Genomic DNA, 24,939 nt, shown 5'->3' on the forward strand with positions numbered 1-24,939 from the left:
TACTCTTTCTCACCTGAGCTTTGGCACATGCTGGGCCCTGTGCTTGGACAGTTTTCTTGCCTACTTGCTCACTAATCAGTGGATGTTAGATACCATCTCAGAGATGTTTTTTCTGATCCCTAGAAAACAATAGGGTAAGAGATAGGGAGAAGACATAAAACATAGCATCAGAGAAGCACAAGAGGAAAGAAATAAATCAAGACAGTGGCGGCTGGGTGGCTCAGTGGTTGGGCCCCTGCCTTTGGCACAGGTCATGGTCCAGGGATCCAGGGGGATTGAGTCCCGCATCAGGCTCCCTGAGGGGAGCCTGCTTCTCCCTCTGCCTGTGTCTCTGCCTCTCTCTCTAAGTCTGTGTCTCTCATGAATGAATAAATAAATCTTAAAAAAAAAAAGGAAATAAATCAAGACAAAGAGGAGTGCCAAGAGATCCCAAGAGTGAGATACAGAAGCAGATACAGAAGAGGCAGATACATGCAGGAAGGGCAAAAATGAGAAAGAGAACAAAGTGTGGGAGACAAGGTGTGCAAGGTCTCTGACAGTCTCTGTCAGATTATTGGGTTGTGGGAGACTTCCTTTTACCTGTGCAAAACCTTAAGACACAGGCATACAAACTCTTGCAGCCTTTGTTTTGTGGACAGGGCAACAAAGTACAGAAAGGCATGCAGGTTATTTTTGCAAGGGCAAAGCAGAAAAGGCAGAGTGGGCAGCAGTAGGTGTGTCACTGAGGGTGACGAAGTGTGAAGCCACCTGGCAGTCAGGGAGGGGTCCTCTGGGCAGAACACAAAGAGGAAGTCCCAGGAGTCCCACACATTCTCAAAGAAGTGCACCTGCATCCAACATAAGACCTTCATTAAGGAAATAACCTAAGTCGTAATTTTAACCATTCTGACTGGTATCAGGTGGTATCTCATTGTGGTTTTGATTTGTATTTCTCTCATGCTAAGCAATGTTGAGCATTTGTTCATGGGTCTGTTGGCCATTTGTATGTCTTCTTTGGAGAAATGTCTAATGGGGTGATGGGCATTAAGGAGGGCACTTGAAGTAATGAGCCCCGGGGGTTGTATGCAACTGATGAATCACTAAATTCTACTTCTGAAGCTAATAATACAGTATATGTTAATTAGACTGAATTTGAATAAATTTTTTTTTAAAAGAAAAACTGGGCATCAGTTTCCAGATGTTTCAACTGTTTGACAATATTCTCAAGGGCCTGTGGACAGAAGAGTTGTTTTAACAGCCCCTTCCACTATAATGGAATGTAATCATCAGTCTCCTACCTTGGTATAGGGGAACCATTTCTAGTGCTTTTGATGTTGGGCCTGTTTCATTTAAAAAATAAAATATTCTTGAGTTTGAAAAAATAAGGGAAAAACTAATGTTGATGGGGAGAGAAAGGAAATGCTGAGAGAGAGAGCATGGGAATGGACTCAATCACTTGAGCTTGAGGACATCTAGAGTGAGAAAGCTAAAAAGGATAATAGGAGAAAGGAGATACATTATCACTGAAAAACAAAAACAAAAACCAAGGCCTCAAAACAAGAGATGGGGGAGAAGCCCAAACAGTGGAAGAGAAATACAGAAATACAGAGATGTGTGGAGGCAGAAATGCAGGTGAGAAGTGAGCAGAGGAGTTGCAACAAGTTGGCAGAAAGCAGAACAAGACAGTGTGGCTCCCAGGGGCAGCATGGAGCAGGCTGGTGCCCTTTCCCATCCTGGTGGGCACGGACATGCTGAGGTCTGCTCCCATCACCCTCCATGGTCCATCCTGTCCTTGTTTTTCTGCAGTGACCTGTGACCCCGGAGTTCCTTCAATGACTAATGAAGAGGAACCAGAGGAGATGCCAGAGGAGATGCCCAGCCTACCAGCAGAAGAGGAACAAGGTAATTCTAATTTACATTTCCCAACTACCTCAATAAATATTTGTTTTCTGATCAGCATGAAAAGAAAATCTCACCTTTCTCCCATCCTACCATTCTATTCTTCATATTCACATACATACAGGTGAGACTGGCCATTTTCTGTTTTGCTCTTTTCAAACTGTGAGTGAGACTAGGAACAGTGAGCAGAGCTCCTGACTAAAGAGAGTATACTTGCCTGAAGAATCCTTTGCAGGATATAGCAAAGGTAGGCCGAGGCACCAGAGCAGAAGGGCCTGGGTGATTTTATTAAATGCTCATTAAAAATTCAAACACCAGCAGATTATGGCAATTGAGGTAATGAGATCCATTTTCTTTCTGGTACTACTTCTGGAAGTGTCAGGAATATGGAAATCAGTTTTGGGAATGATTGATAGGTTTGCACTTTTAGAAGGTCCCTTGGGAGATGGTTAGCATAGCGCTGGTACGGGAAGGCTGTCTGCTACTGTGGTCCATGTGAAAAGGGAAGAACTTTTGTCATTTTTTAGAAGACGCATCTGTGAGAATGAGGAAAATAGATAAAATAATGGAAATCTTACAGCCAGCCAGAAGCAAAGACTCAGAGAAACATAGAAAAGGAGAAAGTGAAAGACAACATGGAAAGGGTGTAAGCTCATGACGAAATGAGATATGGAGATTAAAAAAAAGAGAGAGATTATATAGTAATTTGGCAAATAAATGCCAAAATCATAATAATGTGGAAAGAGGCACAAATAAAACTATGTAGAGAAAGAGTTGTATCAAAATAATTTAAAAATCAATGAGGAGTGGAAACTGCCATATGGAGAAGGGAGAAATTGGGATTTTGTAACACTGAAGTATGAGTCTAGACAGGAGCATCTTTCAGCAAAAGGGGTGTCTATCTTATTAGTAAGTTTTCAGATTTAATCTCCCCAGTGGTGCCTGGAACATATTCAGAGAGTAATAACCTTCTCCCTGGCAGTCTCAGCTACTCCCAGGTAACAGAATGAGTCTCGAGTGCATGCCTGCTAGGGACACCTGCATCCCAAGGTCATCTGTCTACGTACCTGAAGGCATTTATCACAGGATCCTCTCCATTTGGATGACTCCGGAACAGATGCTTCCAAAATTGAAACTAACACCTTCTTCCATGAAACTAGAAACACCTTCTCCAGAGTTTGCTCCCTCATTAATGGGAACATGAATGTCCCATTTCCTCTTGCTCCCATTCTACCCGTTTTCTCCACTTTAGCACGATTGGTATTTGGAAGACATCAATCAGATCATATTATTTTCCCACATACATCTGGATTTGTTGCCTTTGGATTAAATCAGTTATCCTTTCTGTGGCTTTCTTTGTCTCCCACTCACCATGAGGGGCCAGCCTATTGCTTCTGCCTCACCTCTAGTGAAAGTATAAATATTTTCAGTGATTGAGATGTTCTGATCTTTCTTTCTTTTCTTCTTTAAAAAAAGATTTTATTTATTTATTCATGAGAGACACACACAGAGAGAGGGGCAGAGACATAGGTAGAGGGAGAAGCAGGCTCCCAATGGGGAGCCTGATGCAGGACTCGATCCCAGGACCGTGGGACCATGACCTGAGCCAAAAGCAGATACTCAATCACTGAGCCACTCAGGTGCCCCTAATCTTTCTTTTATACATGACCTTTGGGCAACTTTTCTCTGTGTTTGCTGGTATTTCCTTGACTAATCGGCTCCTTATCCTATCCCCTGATCAGGTTCGACTATCCTATTTCAGGGATGCCTCTCCCAGCATAGAAGAAAGGGAACAAGAAGAAACTAAATAAGATAGGGAAGGGGAATAAAGACACTTAAAGAGTGTCAGAGGTGCAAGAGAAAAAGAGACAGAAGAAAAGGAAACAGTACATATCCAAACAAAGAGAAGCACCTGGAGACACTGGCAGGAGGAGACAAGGGCAGAGACAGAAGTAATGAGCAGAAGTGATGGGAAAGGGGAAGAAGTAGAGAGAGAATTAGGTGTACATGATGGGAGGAAGATGGTGGATGGTCCTCAGGCTCTGGTGATGGCATCAGGAGTGAGTCAGCCTGCAGGCCGGTGAGCCCAGAGATGAACCAGATGGTTTGGGACAGGGACAGTCCCTGAGTGTCCCATGGTTTCACTATGAGTTTTCCTACCATGGTCGCCTCTGGTTGTGCACTGAGATGGCTGGTGGGTTTCATTCCTTTCTGCAGAGCATGATGATGCCCACTGGGAGGCCAGTGATGAAGAAGAGCCTCAGGAAGCCTTGAGCTCCCCACCAACATGTGGGCCAGGTAAGGAAGGGATTGCCAGCTCTGGGCTGCAGGATATCCAGAGCTGAATTCAGAGCTCAACAGCATGGCCCTTATTGTTAGAACAGATGTATTCCCTCGTCATGTTGTAGTAGATAAATACTGGCAAAAACTGTCTTTTTTCCTTCACGCTTTTTATGTCTATTTGTAGGAAAGACTCAGTATTGTGATTTTAATCCCTGCCTGCTTCTTATTTTCTATAAAGAATAATAGCTAAAGTATTTATCTAGTGCTTAATATTATTATTATATTGTCAGAATCTTGGGTAGGCTTCAAATGACACATGGTTCTGAGATCTATTTGGCAGAAGGAAAGATCAAGGGCTTTTGAACTGAAATTATAGTTTTTGTCACATTTTTGTCATCAGATTATTGGATTATATTGTGCTTTTTTTCTTTTCAAAGTACTGTGGCAAGTGAGATTTCCTCATCAAGCTTTAGGACTTAGCTAGGAAAACTTATATTATTCCTCCTTAGAGAAAGACATGGATGCACAAGCAAAGGATTCTTGTTTTTGCATGAGATCAAGTAGGAGGTAGAGCAGAGACCCATGCCCTGAGCATCTCATTGCAGGTAGTGGCTGTATGAGGCAGGGGTCGATGTGGTCACACAGAAGAGTCCAAAGAGAGATCTGTGGCTCCCAGGGGGAATAGAACAGGGCCTAAAGCAGAGAAACTTCCACTTCACTAATAAAGAATGCCAGTAGGAAGGAGAAGACATCAGGAGAGACAGTGATAGAAGGAATGGATGCTGTTATAGGGAGTGGAGAGACCTGGAAAAACAGAGCTAGGAGAAATAAGCAGAAAAGAAAAAAATCAAGATCACCATGGAGGGGGAAAAAGGTAGAAAAGTAAAGAGATAGGAGAAGTCGGGGGAGTGGAGCCCACAACATCAAAGATGCACAAATATTCTCCTAGTGCGGAAGAGGAAATGTTTGGAGGCAGGTCTATGGGAAGGAAATGGGGAAGCAGAGAATAGGAGAGACAGGTGAGAGAGGGCTTGATTGGATCTTGGGTGGGTTCCTTGGAACAAATGTCCCTTTTCCCAAAGGGTGGCTCTCCTGTGTTCTGAACATCCTGGCTCAGCTCATTTCTTTACTTCCCTTCAGGGTCCCATGATCCTGAGGCCCTCCAAATGATCAGTGAAGAAGAACCAGAGGAGATGCCCAGCCAAGTGCTATCTGATGGAGAAGGTAATTATGATTTAAATTCCCATTTAATTAACTGAATCTTTGTTTTTCTGTCGACAAGGAGGAAAATCACCCCTTTCTTCTCCTCTCCTCTGCCGCTCCCTTTCAGTTACCCATACATAAGAAACGTGAAAAGCCAAATGAAAACGATCAAAAATAGAGAGAGTATTAGATGTATAGAAAGGGTGAGAGATGGGTGGGCCATTCTCAGCCTCTGATGATAGTGATACAAGCCATGCTAACTCCCAGGTCAGGTGAACTCCAAGGCAAGAGGGTCTGAGGGCAGGGACATTCCCACCTGGAAGATACTTGAGCCACCTTGGTTGTCTGGTTTTCTTAGGGTGAACTTTCCTGGTATGATTTCCATTGGTCATATGGTGGATCCACTAAGGGATTTTATTCTCTTCAGCAGAGAGTAGCAGTGCCTGTTTAGAAATGTGTGATCAAGAAGACCTCCAGGAAGACTTGAGCTCACCACCAGAAAGTGGATCAGGTAAGGGAGGGGATATGGCTGGATTTCCTTCTCTTTTCTCAAACGGGCAAAGAGTATTCCATTGTGTATCTATCTCTCTACCACATTTTCCTTATCTACTCATCTGTTGATGGACAGTCCTAGGTTGTCTCCATGTCTTGGCTATTGTAAACAATGCTGCAATAAACATGGGGCACAGATATCTCCTTGACATTATTTTTTTCCTTCTGACATATATACCTAGAAGTGGAATGGCTGGATGATATGGTGGTTCTAATTTTTAATTTTTTGAGGAACCCTCATACTGTTCTTCATAGTGGCTGTACCACATTACGATCCTACTAACAGCATGCCAAGGCTTCCTTTTTCACACATCTTCATGAGCATCAGTTATCTTTCATGTTGATAGTTTCTTTTTCTTAACATCAACTCTGCCATATAGCATAACCTAAAAATGGGGGTAATATCTCATGATATTCTCAGTCCGCTGGAGCCAAGGAAGGAAATCTTGAGGGGACATTGAGAATTTTGCCTATGACGGTGAGGCAGAATTTCTAGAAAATAATTGTCCAGATGAGCCATTGACTTTTCAAGTAAATAATATAAATTATTCTTATCAAATGGGACATCAAACAAAGCTGAGCATAAATGCATTAAAGAAAAGAATCTGGCTTTAGAAAAGATTATAGTAATTGGGTTAGACTCCACAGAGAAGTGAGATATACCTACCTTGTCGATTGTCTGCAGATCTTGAATCATGCATAACGTAGACATACTAATGTTCAGATCAATTATAAATTGATTACGTGCAGGAGAATTTTCTAGGATCTAAAGTTATCCTTTCTTCAGTACTTTTAACCTAATAGCTTCTCTTTTCTTTTCTTTTCTTTTTTTCTTTTCTTTTCTTTTCTTTTTTCTTTTCTTTCTTTTCTTTTCTTCTTTTCTTTCTTTTCTTTTCTTCTTTTCTTTCTTTTCTTTTCTTCTTTCTTTCTCTTTCTTTCTTTCTTTCTTTCTTTCTTTCGATTTTATTTATTGGAGAGAGAGCAGGAGCAGGGGGTAGGAGCAGAAGGAGAGGAAGAAGAGGACTCCTCGCTGAGTAGGGAGCCTGACATGGGACTCCATCCCAGGACTCTAAGATCATGACTTAAGCTAAAGGCAGATGCTTAACCTACTGAGCTGCCCAGATGCCCCTTAATCTGGTAGTTTCATTTGCAGAATAGATCCTTACTTATTAAATTTATAAGGATTTTTTTAAAATAAAAGAAAGAAACTGTTAGATGATGGTCTGAAAGTAGCAGTTATTGGTTGGGACATGGGAATTATTGGTCATCTTTCTCTCTTACAGAAATACTATCAAATGCACTGTTTACTTTTGATGTGTCCGGAGCTCTCCTTTGAAACCAAAATTCATCTTTTGTGAAATTTTGCCACTTATTAAGATAAGTGCAAGAATCATTCTGAGAGTACAAAGAGGAAGCTGAGTCCTGTCAGTGGGAGACTGTAGCTTTGGCCAAGATATGTGCATGACAAATAGGAACAAGGCCACCACATGCAGTCCTTAGTGTGAATGGTGTCCTGCAAGTGAATGGAGTATTGGGTTCCTCCATGGAGTAGAGACTACAATGGGAACATATGATTGATTACATGATAATAGTTGACCTCAGATTTTGTGATAAACAAATGATTTTCTCTCAAAAATTGACAAGAGGGTTTGAGAAGGGACTTAAGACCAAGGGTGACCAAATATCTTTGCACAAATTAGCTACTGCCCAACGGGTCCACTTCCATTAATTAGTTTTGTATAGAGGACTTATCAGGTCTCTGCCTCCATCTATATGCTTTGGATTACTTTCTTCTAACATTCAAGAAGCACAAGAAAATAAGGAGCAAACAAACACACATAAGACAAGACTTTGAAAAATGTAAGAGTAAATGAAGCAGTGGAAGAATAAAAAATACTAACAGAATATTTGCTAAATGCTGTACCTCCAAACCAAGATGTCTGACTACTTTGTATCTAATTGCATATACATCTTTTATAAATAAGATTAACTCATAAATAGGAACTCAATTACACAAGCCAGAGCTCAACTTGTTGTTGAGATGGATTAATCAGAAAGACAATCTGAATTGGGCACAAAAGCCTGTGGATTTATACCTGTTGGCCCAAGGATTCCACAGGACATTCCTAGACAAGGGTCTTTAAGATTGGGGCACTTGGGTGGCTCAGGGCATTAAGTGTCTGCCTTAGCTCAGGTCATGATGCCAGGATCCTGGGACAGAGTCCACCCAGGGCTCCCTGCTCACTGGGAAGCATGCTTCTCCCTCTTACTCTGTTTGCTGCTTCCCCTGCTTGTGATCTCTCTCTGTCAATAAATAAAATCTTAAAAAAAAAAAGAATCTTCAAGATGGCTTGGTGGGACCTCCATTTTTGGAGGGATAGACCATCATGCCATTTCTGAAGCTAAAAGAGGGATTTATTGCTTGCTAAGCTAAGTGCATGGTGGGAGGAGGTACAGTACTTATAGGACATAGTTTCTTTTAAAAAGGAAATTGTTTTTACGTAGAGTTTTAGAAAGCCTGTAGTTCAGGAACTGTACACTTTCAGAACCCGGGAGTGTCTATAACTAGGTTATCATTTAATCAGAGACACAGGCTTTCTGGAGTGTGGCTGTTGCTCATTGGCTGATTTTCAGAAGCGTAACTCTGTCTTTGATTGGCTGGCTTTAGATGTGGTTAGTGATGTAAGTAGTGATGGCCTAATTGGGATGACTTTAAAAAGTCTGGTAATTGTTTTTTTTGGTAATTGACTGGTAATTGTTTTTTATAATTTTCAAAGAACAGTTGGGTTTCCTAGAAGGATAAGATCTTTTTATTTTATTCTTAGGGTTACAGGTAGAAAAGTAGGTGTAGAAAAAGCAAGATGAGGTACAAAAGAGCAAAAGCATGGCTTTGTCAGATCTCGGTTGTGATTATTGGAGCAGGTGTAGTCTTCTCTCAAAAGGCAGTTCAGTTTTGCTCAGAATATTACTTCCAGCCTGCTACCCTATGAGGGACAGATGATTATGACTTAAAGAATAATAAAAACAGAAACAGAGGCTGGGGGCTCCTAGGTGGCTCGGTCAGTTAAGCATCTGCCTTAAGCTCAGGTCATAATCCTGGAGTCCTGGGATGGAGCCCACCTGGGGCTCCCTGCTCAGCAGGGAGTCTACTTTTCCTACTGTCCCTCCCCACTGCCTGTGCTCTCTCTCATTCTATCTCTCTCTCAAATAAAATCTGAAAGAAAGAAAGAAAGAAAGAAAGAAAGAAAGAAAGAAAGAAAGAAAGAAAGAAAGAAAGAAAGAAAGAAAGACTGATAAAGAGAAAAAGACTTAAAGGAGGGGCCAGAGATAAGGAGGGTCAATGGAAGATTTCAGAGGAGGAAGCAGAGAAAAGGAGATCAAGAAAGGCACAGAAAAGGGGATCCCTAGCTAAATGAAAGTCTTCATACTTTACATTTTTGGCCCAGAAGCTGAGCTACCAGCATATGGAAATGAGAAGTGTTCCTGTGTTATGTGCTCCTCAAAGTATGTGCCAGAAGGTCCAGAAGCAAGTACTGCAAGTAGCCAAGCATGTGACACGATGGGTGAGGCTACCGGAGGGAAATGGGATGAGGGTGACTCTATGAGCAGGGTGATGGCAGGTGGTCTGGTCCATTCCAGTATCTGCTCTCTACTTTGCTTGACCTGACCCATTTGGGAAAAGTAGAGAGCCAAGAGACCATCTTAAAGTCATGTTTAACAGGATGGGCCCTGCTGATTACACATGAGTGATGTAGTAGAAACATGCTTTTAAAGATGGCAGTATCTTGTTTACTACATTAGTCTACTAATAACAAAGACTTGTATTTACCCAGTGATTTCTATCTCTCTCACACCCAATCTTCTGTGGAGCCCAAGAAAGCCAAGCTTACTTCTGCTAGATAACAGTGTCATTTTGTCACAACCTTTGAAAAATCTCAAAAGACAGCTAGTCATGCCACTTGCTTGTCAGGAAGAAAGCACATGTTTTTGATGATTGCCCTCTAGCATGTCACTGGCTTATCTAGTGATTTCCTATAAATGTTTGCATGTAAGATTTTATTTAATCCTCACAAAAATCTTAAGACCTAAACAAATATCCCTGAGTAAACTGAGTACATGGGTATTTCAGAGTGTTTTTCCAAGCACCGTTGAGAAACAAAGGAAGACCCAGGGTCCTTTCTGGACTCCTACTTCTCAATTCAGTACGTTTTTAGTCCTTTCAGAAAGAAGAGAAGAAAAACAATGACCCAAACGTCTTTATAAATCCAAGTCTTCTGCAGTATGAATAATCCTAAAATGTCTTAACTTTTATTTATTGATTTCCTCACCCTCACCTGTTATTCTCCAGATACTGCAGATCTTGGAAACAACTCTTCTTCGGGAAAACTCAAGAGGAAGAGAAGTAAGAGTGCATAAGATTTTACTTGCTTTTGATACTAAATAGGAATTTTTAATGCTAGCATTACATTGTTACTATTTACAATAATAAGTGATAATAATATGATGTCTGCCCAAAGATGTCTATATCTTAATCTCTGGAATTTGTATTCTCTATTATCTTAACATGGCAAAAGAGATTTTACAGAAATAATTAAGTAGGGATGTTGGAAGGGAAGATTATTCTGGATTAGCTGGGTACACCCAATATAATGGAGCAGGCTTGGAAATGTGGAGAGCTGCTTCCGGCTGTGGGAAGAGTGGGAGTGGCTGTGGAAGGTAGTCACAGAGAGATGCCGTATTATTGGCTGGAGGAGGAGGAACATGGAGAAAAGGAACCAGGAATATGATGACCTCTGGGAGCTGGGAAAGTCAGGGAACTGTATTCTACTCCACAGCCTCCAGAAAAGGATGAAGGCCTACAACGAAATAAATTTTTTTACAGGCAAAATGTTGAATGTTTGTAATGTCTTGTGCATGATATATTGATTTAAAGAAAATGTAATAATATAAATAGATTTGTTTAGATTTATGATAAAATTCTAAGTGTGTTAATTCATGCATAGAAAAAATTTGGGAGGATATATATGAAAGCTTACAAAGATCATATATTTTCTTTTTTTAAGATTAATTAATTTACTATTAGAGAGCACACATGAGCACACGTGCACATGCGCATGGAGGGAGGGGCAGAGGGAGAGGGAGGGAGAAACCCAAGCCGACTTCAAGCTAAGCGAGCAGCCCAACCCGAGGCTCAGTCCCACAACCCTCAGATCACTGCCCAAGTTGAAACCAAGAGTCACACACTCAAGAACTACACCACCCAGGCCCCCCAACAAATACCATATATTAAAAAAACCATAAAGATAAGAGCATTTTGAAAAAAATATAAATTACTATTTTAAAGGATGTAATCTAACCATATAAAGGTGAAATATTCCTTTTTTAATTTTTTGGTCTTATGAAAAGTATTAGTTCTCTATTGCTGCTGTAATAAATTGCCCTAAACTTCACGGCTTAAAACAACACAAAGTTATTATCTTACAGTTTGAAGGTCTGAAATCTGACACAAGTCTCATGGGGCTAAAATCAAGGTGTCCACAGGGCTTTGTTCCTTACTGGAGGCGACAGGGGATAACCCATTTCTTTACGTTTTTCAACCTCTGAAGCCTGCCCCCATTTCTTGGATCATGGCCCCCTGCCTTCATCTTCAAACCAGTCACACTGCACTGCTCTGATCATTAACCATCACATATCCCTTTCTCCACAGGAGGAGAGGGTTTCTGATTTTAAAGTCCCATATGACTTGATTGGGGCCATCCACATGATCCAGGACAATCCCCCCATTTCAAGACCCTTAGCTTAATTACACCCTCAAAGTCTCTTGCCATGTGAAGTAAATTGGTTACAGGTTCCAGAGATTGGGACATGGATGTCCTTGTTTCTGTTGATAGAAGATTCTTAGGGATCATAGCACTCTTGTGTATGTCATGAGGATCTCCTCCGTTAGATAGACTCTTCCATGGATCTTTCCTATACAATCATGGATGTTCTTGTTTTTTTGTTTTTTTTTTTTGTTTGTTTTGTTTTTTCTGCTGACATGGCCAAGCTAATCTGTGTGTCACAAACGTAATCCCTTCAAAGAACCTTTTCCTTATGACTAAATACTCTGAGCGTTCACTACTTCTGGTGCATTAGCAGAAAGTTGTACGGCCATACTCTTGGTTGTCACTACAGGCCACACTTTCCCGGCAGTGAAGCTTCTAATATTAGCATCTTTTACAGCTTGGAAAGGCTGAGAATTTCTCACATCATCAAGTCCTGATTCCTTTTGCAAAGCAGTTCTTCCTTTGATTTACCTCTTTCCCCTTACATTTTACTATGAGCAACAAAATGAATCCAGTTGCACCTTTATCACTTTCCCTAGAAACCTCCTTAGCTATATATCCAGAAAGTTCAGCTTTCCGCATTATTGGCAAGACAGAATTTTGCTAAGCTTTCTGCCACTATATACTAAGGATTCCCTTCTCTCTAGTTTTCAAAAACACGTTCCTTATTTCCTTCAGAGCCCTTACCAGTGACACCTTGAACTTCCATATTTCTACTAAGTCTTCATCATGATTTGCATATGCTCTAAGACAAATAGGTTTTCTCTACCATGTTCTTTTTTTTCTCTACCATATTCTGCACTTCTAAGCCTTCTCTAGCAGAGTCTTTGGCCCCATATTTCTAACAAATTGCTCAAGTCAATCTAGACATTTTCTATTATTCCACTTAAAATTCTTCCCTCTGCCCATTACCCAATTCCAAAACTATTTCCACATTTTAGGAATGCATTACAGCTGCACTCCACCTTCAAAGTCTGCATTCCTCTTCTATTGCTGCCATAACAAATGACTAGAAATTTCGTGGCTTAAAGCAACATAAATTAACTATCTCACAGTTATGTTGGGTAGAAGTCTGACAAGGGTCTCTCTGAGCTAGAATCAAGGTTCTACTGTTTTTATTTGCATTGCTTGCATTTTTGTTGTGGTTGAGAATTTCTAAGTTATTGGTTGTTTGTTTTTTCTCCTAAAAATTCCTGGTACATGTGCCTTGGCAGTGATACAGTTTTGCCATCCTTTTTTTTTTTTAAACCCTGCTTAACAAGCATAGGACTATTGATATAAATATTAAATTTTGCCAATCTATGTTATTATTTTGTTTCATTTGATGCTATTCTTTTTGGTTTGTAGTATCTTTTGTCCCAAGGAAGTTGGAAAATTTTAAATAGTAAAATCCATCAGGCTTTTCCTTTATGGTTTCTAGGTTATATTAAAAATTTACAAGGATATTTCCCACCTCAAAATATTAAAAATATTTTATTTGCTTCCAGAATATTTGAAGTACTTAATACTTTTTAGTGTTTAAATCAATCTATAATTCAGCTTTTTGTGTATGATGTGAGACAGGAATTTCAAGAAATAACCCCAAAGTTCTTTTCTTCATGATTTGAAATGCCCTTTTTATGTGCCTTTCCCTGTATTCGTGGATCTGTGCCTGTACTCTACTCTGTAACACTGGTCTGTTTATTTCTAATGCAGTAGCAAATTGGTTTAATACAAAGCTCTCAAGTATATTTTGCTATTTGTACTCATTATATTTTCTTTTGCAAGGAAAAGAGTAAAAATTACAGGAAGGAGCCTCAGAAAAGAAAGAGATTTCCAAGGTTCAATAATCCTGGCTCACTCATTGTGGATGAGTTTTAGAAGCAGTCAAGATTTCCCCCCAATACCTCCCCAATTCTATTGAGACTCGGATTGAAAATATATTGAACTTGCTGATTGATTTGGGTAGAATTGAAGGAGAATGAACCACACATTTATTCAGATCACCTTTTATGTTCTTTAACGTTTTAGTTTTCTTTCTGTAGATCTTGCACATTTTTACTTTTCTTCTCAGCTTTATTGAGATATAATTCTAGGCAATAGCCTATTAAGGGATGACTGGATGAGTTTTAACAAATGTGATCTGTCATGTAATGCCATCACGATCATCACATTTAACATTTCCATCATCCAGTGGACATGTGTTCCTTTTCCCATCTGGCTCTTGAAAACTGCTGATCTGTTTTTATCACTAGAGTTGTATCCTCTCTGGAATTTTGTGTAAATGAATTCATACAGTATTTATTTTTCCTTCTTATTTTTCCTGTAGCCCTTTCATTTAGCATAAAGCTTCTGAGACACATCCATGCTGGTATGTGTCTCATTCCATATTTACCACCAAGAAGTATTCCATTATATGGATATTCCATAGATTGTTTATCTACTTGCCTGTTGATAGATGTTGAATTGTTTCTAGGTTTTGACTATTACAAATAAAGCTTCTAGGAACATATGCATACAAATCTTTGGGTGGATAGATGACTTAATTTTTCTTAGGTAAATACCTAGGAGGGATACTACTGGGCCATATGAACATAAGTACATTTGACATTTTAAGGATCTGCCAAAGTATCTTTTATGTTGTACACTTTTATACTCCCACCAGCGATTTATGAAAATTCTCATTACTTCACATATTCACCAACACTCGGTATTGGTAATCTTGATTTTAGCCATCCTCATAGGTGCATAATGGTAATTCGTAGTTTTAATTTGCATTTTCTTAATGAGTAATGGTGCTGAGCATCTTTTTATGTATTTATTTGCCACCCGTATATCTTATTTGGTTAAGTGTCTATTCAAATCTTTTACCCATATTTAATTGGGTTGTCTATTTTTTAGTTGTAAAGTTATTAATATATTCTGGATACAAGTCCTTTGCTGATTATATACCATACAGTGTATAGCTCCTTTGTTCATTTGCTTAGCAGTGTCAAAGAGCAAAATGTATTTTGAAGTCTAACAGTATTTTTTTTATAATCTATGACTTTTCAGTTCTTTTTAAGAAATCTTTGCTCAAGATACTATATTTTCTTTAAGAACTTTTATGGTTTTAGCTCTTACATTTAGATCCATGATCCAGTTTAAGTTAATTTTTGCATATGGTGTGAGGTAAGGATTGATTCTTTCATTCTTTCTTTCTCTCTCTCATTTTCTTTCTCTCTCTCTCTCTCTTTCTTTCTTTCACTTTCAGATATCTAGATGTCCTAGACCATTTGTGTATTGAATTATTGTGTTAATTACCTCAACATCTTTGTTTTAAGTCAGTTGCCCTATGTGTTTGGTGTATTCTGGACTTTCTTTTCTACTTACCTATATGTCTAACTACATGCCAATACTACACCATTTTGACTACTGTAGCTTTATAATAAGAGCTGAAATCTGGTAGTATAAGACTTCCCATTTTGTTTTTCTTTTTCAAATTTGTTTTTGGCTGCTTGAGGCTCTTCACTTTGAAGCTTCTTCTATCTTTCAGTTCAGCCACTCTCAAGATCAAGTCATTGTCCAAAGTGCCTATGGAGCTTCAGCCATGTGTCTATGTGTTAGGCCAACAGAGGGAAAAAGGTGAAGAGCAAAAAACATCTTCCCTAAAGGCCTATCTCTTTCATGAGAAGCTTTCTTAGAGTTCCCCTCCTCCCACAATATTCTGCTCTTACCTTATTGATTAGATCTTAAAACTTGGCCATGAAAACTTGTAAGAGAAGTTATAAACTAGGGTACTTTCTATAGACACATTGACATCTCTAATAATATATGTATTCTCTGAGTTAAATAGAAATGGAATATGCATATCTGGAACACAGTCTGAACAACGGACCTCATTAGTTCTTCAAAATTTGTTGAAAGTTCCTTTGTACCCTAATGTATGGTATTTGTAAATGTTCTTTTTTTAAAAGAATTTTTAAAAAATATCTTATTTATTTATTCATGAAAGACACAGAGAGTGAGGTAGAGACACAGGCAGAGGGAGAAGCAGGCTCCTTGCAGGGACCCTGATGTGGGACTCAAACCCCAGACCCCGGAATTATGACCTGAGCCAAAGGGAGACGCCCAACCACTAAGCCACCCAGGTGCCCCAATATTTGTAAATGTTCTATTCCAGTTTAAAATAGTGTACATTAAAAAAATAATAATAAAATAAAATAAAATAAAATAAAATAAAATAGTGTACATTGGGATCTAGCTTCTCTCCATACACATCTTCTTTATCAAGTACAACTTTGTTGTCTAAATCTTCTAAAGTAGGCTGTACTGGTATTGCATAAAGATGTGTTCAGTTTTCCCACATGATTGTGTATTTGCCAATTCTTCCTTATTCTTTTGTTTTACTTTAAACACTTTGAAGCTATTCATGATTCTTATGACTTAGTGGATTTTTTAAATCATACACTGTTATTCTTATCCTTAATAATACTTTTTACCTTAAAATCTCTTTCTTGGGAAGCTAATATTGTTACTTGAACTTATACTTATTTTTTTAAGATTTTATTTATTTATTCATGAGAGACACAGAGAGAGAGAGGCAGAGACGTAGGCAGAGGGAGAAGCAGGCTCCATGCAGGAGCCTGATATGGAACTTGATCCTGGGACTCCGGGATCACACCCCAGGCCAAAGGCAGACACTAAACTGCTGAGCCACCTGAGCAACCCATTACTTGAACTTTTAATGTTTTTTTTTAATGTTTATTATTCCTTTTTTATTAAACCCTTTTCTTGTACAGCTGTATTTTATGCCTCTTATAACAACACTTAGTTTTTTATAATCTTCTCTGAAAATCCTAATCTTTTAATAGTTTAGTTTATTTGCATTTATTGTGAATTCCTGATATATGTGGATTTATATCTTCTATATTATTGTTTATCATTCTTTTTCTGTGTTTTTATGTTCACTTCCTGCTTTCTGATGAATTGAGATTGAATCCTATATTCTGCCCCATTTCCTCTGCTGTTTTGGAAATTTGAGATGAAATTTCTGTCATCTTTTAACCATGACTCAATTGCAAATGATATCGAGGGTCTGAGCATGTGGATTCAATACATATTTGGTATTCCATCATCACATAACTACTGTTATGTAACATTTTATTTTTAATATTCTCTCATCATGAATGTTGAAACTATTACCATTTTTGCAGTTGATGTTTACTTAAATTAAAAATATCTTTTGGGACACCTGAGTGGCTCAGTCAGTTAAGTGTGTGCTTTGGGCTCAGGTCATGATCCCAGGGTCTTGGGTTTGAGCCCCCCAACTGGCTCCCCGCTCAGTGTGGAGCCTGCTGCTCCCTCTCCCTCTGCCATTCCCCCCATTTGTGCTCCTCACACACTCTCTCTCTGTCAAATAAATAAATAAAATCTTTTTAAAAATGTGTTATTATTTTATGTGCTCACTCTTCTTTCTTTTTTTTGTGGATCAATCATTTAATTAGGTTCTTTGTAAGAAATTTGGTAACACTAATTTATGAGAATAAACTCCATTTGTGAAAGAAAACCCAGAGTGGGGGTAGCCCTGAGGCTGAGGAACAGTTTTGATTTTTCCCAGAATTTGTGAGTCCACAGTTTTCTGATCAATGTTGTGCTATTCTCTAATCTCATATTTCTCCTTCTCTGTGTCAAAGATCTCACCTCCCTGGTGTCTGGGTTTACACAGCTTCTTTTTGAAGTGAGCTTCACTGACATGTTTTGGGAATTTCACACTGCTGATATCAATTTTAGTGGAGGTGGCAATGACAAATTTCTGGTATGTTCAATGCAGAAAAGTTTGATTATGGGTCAGATGTCTGGTCACAAGTAACAAGCCACTGCCCAATTCCTTCAGGAAAACCACCCCCTTGCCTCTGTGGTGCCCAGAGAGAATGATCAAAATGGTCCCAGGAGTGATGCTAGCTTGCAGTTTTCTCACATGCTGACTGAAAGGTTTTCTGCTGTTGCTCAACAGCTTTCAAGGCACATCTTTGGTAGGGTAATACCTAGGCATTTTGTGAAATTTAACCACTGGGGTACTATCATTTTGGTTTTGTGGCAGTATCAAGAAACTTCTCTTTCTTTTCAACCCTGGATTTAGTTGCTGAATACCTCCTCTTGTACATGGCCTTTCTGGAATACATAGCACATCAGGAATATCTGTCATTTCCTCTGATGAGGATGGGGTTTTGGCTACAGTGGGGCTTCCCTTCTGGTGCTTTAGCCTTGAAGCTCCCCTTTTTAACCTTGCCACCAGCATCAGCCTTCTTGACTTCAGGTTTCTTCTTCGTTTCTGCCATCTCAGATTTGTCACCTGCCATCTTGCAAGATGAGAAAGAGCTTTCTTCCTCCTCCTCCGTCTCCTCCTTCCCCACAGCCCCCTCCTCCTAGTTCTTCTTTTTGGCTTCACTTTTGTTTAGCTGACTTAATTCTTTTGGTTCGCCTAGTGAGTGGTCTCTAATTGGCAGACTCTCCCAGTGTTATATTTGCAAATTTACCTTGATAGAATTTTTTTAGCAAGATTAAAAATTCTGGGTTGATACTTATTTCTCCTCAGTACAGTAACACGATTACTGCAGTGCCTTCTCAAATCATTATGTCATGGTGGGTGAAAATTCTTCTTTTATTGTGTCATTTCTTGGAAAATAATCTTTCCTTTCTTTCCAAAGCTCTTTTCACCAGGATCGAATCATAGAAAGTTGGGTACAGAAAACATGGGAGAATTTTATGTAAACACCAATATACCTTCACATAGATTCAAAATTAGCATTATACTGTTCTTACTTTATTTATAGATGGTTCCCAACCATCTATCCATGTGTTTGTTCATACACTCCACTAACCCACTTTCAAGTTTGAAACATCTCAAGGTTGCAGACATCAGTTCACTTCCCTCCAATACTTCAACCAACATATCATTAATTAGATTCATTATTTGTTTTCAGCCTTTTTTCTCTTGAGATAACCTTTATAGTGAAATGCACAAATACTAAGTGTATCATCTGATGAGTTCTGATAAATGCATTCCCCCTGGTTAATCCAAATCCTTACCAAGATACGGAACATGACCATCCCCCTGCAAAGAGCCTTTATGACCTTTGGTATATCCTTATCCCTCACTCATGAGAGGGAACCACTTTTCATACGTTTTCTTGGCAAGTTAATTTGGCTTGTTTTAAAACTTTAAATAAGTGAGGTTTTGGAGCATGTTCTCATTTGGTGTAAGGTTTCTTTTACTCAGCATAACATTTTTCAGGTTTATCCGCATTGTTGAATATATATCAGCATTTTGTTCCTTTTTATTGCAAAGTATCACACATTATATGAATATACCAAGGTTTGCATATGTGTATATATATATATATATATATATATATATATATATTCTCCTATTGGCACACATCGTAAGTGTTTCCTATTTTTTTGCTAATGTGGATAAGTTGCAGTGAACATTCTAGTAGAAGTCCTTCTGTGGCTTTCGTTTTTTTTTTATTTTTTAGATATTATTTATTTATTCATGAGAGACCCACAGAGTGAGGCAAAGACATAGACAGAGGGAGAAGGAAGCTCCTCATGGGGAGTCTGATGTGGGACTCGATCCCTGGACCCAGGATCATGCCCTGAGCCAAAGGCAGACACTCAACCACTGAGCCACCCGAGTGTCCCGGCCTCACGCCTTCAGATCCCTTACATAAATACCTAGGAATGAAATGTCTGGGATATGGGGTAGGTGCATCAGTTCTTTTCCCTGCAAACCCATGCCACCTCACCCCCCATGGTCGGGGGTGAGGTGGCACACACAGGCTGTGCTCAAGCTGAGGAATACCACACTTCAGAAACCTTGGTGGTAGAAGGGAGCTGTTAGCAAACCTGCTCAAACCTTACCCCTGAGGGAGACATTATCTTATTAGCTGGAACTTAAGCAGATCTCCTCTGGAGAGAGGAGGGAGACGTTTTCTATTTTATACAGGTCAGTAAACAAATCTGCTCTCTGACCTAGAGGGTTACATTATCTCTGGCTTCCAAGGCTGTTTGTTATTCAAACATCCTTGCAAAGATAGTTTGAGGCATGTGGAAATGCTAAGGAAAATTGCCTCACAACAAATTCACCTCACATAGCAAATTTTGGCAACTTACCCCATGAAGATACCACTCCATCAACCATTTTGATTGATTTGACCAGTGTGGGCTAGGACCAAATCCATTCAATTTGTTTCCTGCAGTATTTAATTCATTTCATAAAGCATAAATGATGCAAGTCTCTAGTGACTACCGTAACCTATAATTTACCATGTTTGCATAAGGAGGCAAGTGAATGCCTGGCTTTCACACAAGAAGTGCAATTCCAAGGGCATACATGGTGGCCCAGAAAGGGAAGCATTTACAGTTGCCGAGGTCCCCTAATGGAACATACATCAACAAGGGGAAGATGGACAGTGCCTCCAACATGGGCCCCTGGTTGAGTATAAACGTTAGAGCTCCCAGTTTCATTCATTGCATTTAGTCCTTGATTTGGGGGTGGGGTTCAGTTGAGGAGGCACTTCCGGAGGACATTCCATCCCAATCTGTCCTCTTTGTCCATGACACCAACCAAATGGTATCTGCCTTCGCCCCTCTCCAAAAGACTGAGAGTGGGCATGAGAATGATGTCCAGAGGAATTTTACATGGGATATGCAGATGCTGGGGCCCATCCCAGTTTTCTCATGTCTGATCCAGAATGGCAGACATCATCATTGTCATCTCTGTGGTAAGACATATGGACTGGGATGGTTTTTCTCTGGAAGTGGAATTCGAGGCAGTTCTGCAAGGCAGATATCATTAATGCTTCCCCTTTACCCCATACCTGCTAGGCTTTATGGGGTTTCCTCCTCAGATGTCTGGATTTTTGCTTTTCCTTTACTGCCACAAAATTTGTGTATACCATTCTGGTGGCTGTAACTTCATCTCCTTTCCAAATTATCTCCTATTCCCTTTATCCAAAGGGTCAGATACAAGTGGTGCAAAGGCATCTACATAAAATGTAATCAGAATAAAATCTGAATCCTGTAGGCTCTCTGAAGGCCCTCCAGGCTAGTAGGGGAAAGAACGAGGCATCATCTCTAAGAACAAGGAAAACAGAATGCTGAATTTTTAGAACTGGTCTAATACCATTAATCCCCCACCACTTTTATCTTGATAATGATGCAGGAAGGAGCTGACCCCTTTCTGGGGACAGCTGCCTTCACTGACCAAAGAGCCTTCCAGAGGTGCGTAGACAGGAAAAGATGAGGGACATAGAGTCAATCAATGCATTTGAAGTAGCTTTTTGGAGGGACACTTAGGTGGCTCAGTGGTTGAATGTCTGCCTTTGGCTCAGGTCATGATCCCAGGATCCTGGGATTGAGTCCTGCATTAGGCTCCTCGCAGGAAACCTGCTTATGTCTCTGCTTCTCTCTGTGTTTCTTATGAACAAATAAATAAAATATTTAAAAAGGAAGTAGCTTTTTTTGATAAAAGGCACACCATTGTCAGACTACTAATGGTTCAACCATGCTCCTGAGTTTCTAGGGCCACAGTGATGTGGCCAGAGTCAGCTGGTTTATAAGCTGAAGTGTGGGTGGTGTTGAGGCACCACTCATAGCTCTCAGAGGGGCTCAAGGCCTGATCAGTGTCCTGGGAGCAGTCATGGACAAAGCCCCTTGTGTCTCCCCACTGAGAGACAAACAAGTCCATTTTGGGAGGAGTCACAAGCCTGGCACACAGCCATAGCCCCTACATAGGGCTGGGAAGGTCATGGAAAGCCGAGGGGACAATGGGGAAAATCCCAGAATTCTGTTTTTTTTAAGATTTTATTTATTTATTCATGACACACACACACACACAGAGAGAGAGAGAGAGAGAGAGAGAGAGGAAGAGACACAGGCAGAGGGAGAAGCAAGCTCCATGCAGGGAGCCTGATGCGGAACTTGATGCCGGGTCTCCAGGATCAGGTCCTGGGCTGAAGGCAACGGTAAACCATTTAGCCACCCGGGCTGCCCAAATCCCAGAATTCTTGAACATACCATTTCAGTTGGATGAACAAGGCTTTTTATTTGTAGGCCCTTCCTGCCTTGTAAGTCCTGGAGTCTGAGTTGACCCACCTCCGAGTGGAATGGGAATCCAAGTGGGAGTTGTAAGGCCTCCCTCCATGGTCTTCACTCTTAGAAGTAAAAATCTAGTAGCTGGCTATTTTTATTTCACAACAGTGATAAGATACGATCTCTACTTAACCCAGTGCCAATGGTCTTCTCACACTCTTATATGTTCATATCATTCACAAGAAAGCAAAGTAGAACACATAACCTGCTGTAGTTCCTTTAAGCCCTCCAGGAACTCCAGGCACTACATGGCACAGAAGTGGGAGGATTTGTGACACAAGTGCAAGTACAGAGATTGTTTTAAGTCTCCACATCAAAGCTGAGCGGGCCTCCCAACCTCCAGCATGGCATATTATCCATGACACTATCCAGCTCTGAGGAGTGTGTCTCCTCATGGCATATTTGAACTGGAAGACACCTGAAGAGGAAATGTATTGACATGTACCCACAACAATTATCATTCAGGCTAAGGCACCAGCAGGAATTTATTTTTGTGTATGTGTGTCATGGTTTTTTTGTTTTGTTTTGTTTTTTATTTTATTTTTTAAAAATATTTTATTAATTAATTTATTTGAGAGAGAGCAAGTGAGTGAGAGAGAGAGAGAGAGAGAGCACAAGCAGAGGGAGGGGCAGAGAGAGAAGCAGATTCCCTGATGAGCAGGGAACCTGACGTAGGCTCCGATCCCAGGACCAACCTGAGCCCAAAGCAGACGCCTAACTGACCGAGCCACCCAGGCACCCCTGTTTTTTACTTTTCAAAGGAAGGTCATCTTCTGTAATCTCCCAGGTCTGTGTGGAGTAAAGCAGAACTCTGCAATCAGCGTCACACTGCTGCACTGGTAAAGAATTTTGTCCTGTTCTCCTAGTCTAAGAAAGTATTTGAAAACTAGCATATATGGCTTTAAAAATTATATTTATAGCTCTGAATAATTAACTTTATTCTCTTTTGCTTGAAGGAAGAAAGAAAGGCCATGCCTGGACAAGAATTAAAAGGAAATATCAGAGAAAGTTACATCAAAAAGGTAAGCGCTTGAGTGTAAGGCCCTGCTTACTGTCCCCCTGCAGGCCTGAGGGCTCCCAAGGGCTCTGACCGTTTCCTAGTGGCTGTTCCACAAGGACATAAGCTAAGATGCTGTAACAAAGAGGCCTGAAAAAGCGGTGGCTTCCCAAAATGGCTTAGTTCTCAACACAGAATGACCCAGAGCTAAATGATTTGGGGAGACACTGCCGTCCTCAATATGTGGCTTCTCTGCTGGGTCAAGAAATGTGTATTAATTGGGTAAGATGTTCCAAAGAAAGCCAAATGCAAAAAGCGGATTGCATGTGCAGGGGGTCATGCATGTATGCACATGGCAAATAACCAAAAACATATTTGTACAAATGTGTTTTTAGGTATCTATAAATTCTTATCTGTACATACTTATAGAGAAAGACACAGGTAAATGGAAAAATCAATAGATATTCATCAATAAACATATAGGTCATTGGAATGTAGGTGATATTTATATTTTTATTTGTGTTTTTTAAGTGTATGTGTGTACACTGAAAAATATTAAACACGTTCAAATTTTGCAATGAAAAGGTATTGTTTAAATAGTAAAATATACAGAGACAAAAGCCTATGAGAATATTTTTGAACAATGATAGCTCTCTCTAGAATATTGCTGTTTCATATAATTTTTATTTTCTAAATTTCCAGTAGTACATACACGTATTACTTCTAGTCGGACCCTTGAAACCATGTTTATTTCAGGAGTGGTTTAAAGAGTTCATTCCTTCTAGACAATGAAAGCTAGACCTCATTTTCCACATGATTATCAATTTTGCAACAGATCCATATAATGAGGTTTAGAGTCCAATTAAAATGATTAATTTTCACCAACCTATATATATTATGTTCTTGTCAATTTACATGGCTACCCTGTTGGGTACAATTGTGTACAATTTTGCTTGGAAAGAAAAAAGTGGTAGCATCTATTTTAAGAATACTTATTTTCAAAATACCAAATTTTTGGATTTAATCATGATATCATTTTCATTTAGGTCTCCATGTACATAGATAAATTCTAAACCACTTCTTTCCAAAGTACAATGAAATCTTATATGTAATTTAAAAGTCTTCCCTCCTAAAAGTGGAGCATGTTCTGGACACCTGCTTGAGATCCCTTGCCATTAATGTGCTTTCTTGTCTGAGTGAATAGTGAAAGGAGGTTCAGAATTGAATATGGTGTGCACTCACTTGCTTTTTGGTCTCTCATGTCAACTGTTATTTTGTCCAACTCAGTATCTCCCCTTGCTTATCCCTAGACAGCAGCAACACTGCTGGCCAGTTGGTCTCCAGGGGGAAAAAGGTGAAAATGCGTCTGCAAGAACTTGCCAAGATCAAGAGTAAGATAAACTTTGTGCCACTTCCACTTGGCCCTGTGGGTCAATATGAATTTTGCTAAGGTTTTGAGGAACATAGATCTTCCTTAATTTTTTACCAGCCAAAGTTACCTGTCAATTTGAGAGCTGCAAAAGCTAAAAAGTAAACTCATTTTGAGCCAGGGTTATAAATTGTTTGCATTTATATCATAGTTTTTATCTGCCCAGAACTTAAAATCCTTTTCTGAGTTTTATCTACTGTTTGTGGAAATTTCTTTACCTTGCACCAATGGTTTATTAAAATGGCCAGATTTGGTAAATTATAAGTAGAAAACAAGTTCATTTCTTCACTGCCCTTTCAAATCTACCTTCTGGATGAGTTTTTCCTGTCTTGGGCTTGCCTCATAGTTTTCCTGTTCCCTTGTCACAAGAGTGTAAGTCTCTCTTCAATAGTTGAGTGTCCTTTCTGGACTAGTGTTAAACCTTCAATATTTTCTCCATTTCAAAGCACCTTTCTTCCTTCAGCCTGAGCAAATCTTGATGTGGACCACCCACAGTGGGGATGTGGCATGGTCAGACTCTTCTCACATTCTCTCTTGCCTCCACCTACACTTAAGAGCTGCTGGTTTGGGACCCTCCAGGATTAGGGAAGGTGGATGAGAGAGGAGAGATAAGAATATGGAAGTGTCTCATTTGACAGATGTAGCTCTGAGATGCC

The 24,939-nt window shown here is 39.7% G+C and overlaps 1 protein-coding gene, 1 long non-coding RNA gene and 1 pseudogene across 24 annotated transcripts in view; 1 reads left to right on the forward strand and 2 right to left on the reverse strand.

The window, feature by feature from the left end:
- The window catches only part of LOC111092284, a 31,329-nt gene extending 21,020 nt beyond the window's left edge, over positions 1-10,309 (reverse strand). The window contains exons 1-2 of the long non-coding RNA XR_005378783.1: positions 10,251-10,309; positions 14-119 (exon numbers count right to left, since the gene is read on the reverse strand). This is a non-coding gene — a long non-coding RNA (uncharacterized LOC111092284). The remainder of the gene's footprint in view (positions 1-13; positions 120-10,250) is intronic.
- The window catches only part of SP140 (SP140 nuclear body protein), a 68,269-nt gene that overhangs the window by 29,094 nt on the left and 14,236 nt on the right, over positions 1-24,939 (forward strand). For 17 of the 23 annotated variants that reach the window (XM_038574103.1, XM_038574108.1, XM_038574109.1 and 14 more), the window contains 8 exons: positions 1,786-1,881; positions 4,096-4,176; positions 5,302-5,385; positions 5,792-5,875; positions 9,363-9,479; positions 10,265-10,318; positions 22,814-22,879; positions 24,165-24,245. In XM_038574103.1, coding sequence (XP_038430031.1) covers positions 1,786-1,881; positions 4,096-4,176; positions 5,302-5,385; positions 5,792-5,875; positions 9,363-9,479; positions 10,265-10,318; positions 22,814-22,879; positions 24,165-24,245 — 663 coding nt within the window. The remainder of the gene's footprint in view (positions 1-1,785; positions 1,882-4,095; positions 4,177-5,301; positions 5,386-5,791; positions 5,876-9,362; positions 9,480-10,264; positions 10,319-22,813; positions 22,880-24,164; positions 24,246-24,939) is intronic. The other 6 variants (XM_038574110.1, XM_038574115.1, XM_038574106.1 and 3 more) reach the window with 5 other exon arrangements.
- LOC102156023 lies at positions 17,203-18,061 on the reverse strand (annotated as a pseudogene).

Source organism: Canis lupus, chromosome 25 (genome assembly GCF_011100685.1).
Source record: "Canis lupus familiaris isolate Mischka breed German Shepherd chromosome 25, alternate assembly UU_Cfam_GSD_1.0, whole genome shotgun sequence".
Taxonomy (NCBI): domain Eukaryota; kingdom Metazoa; phylum Chordata; class Mammalia; order Carnivora; family Canidae; genus Canis; species Canis lupus.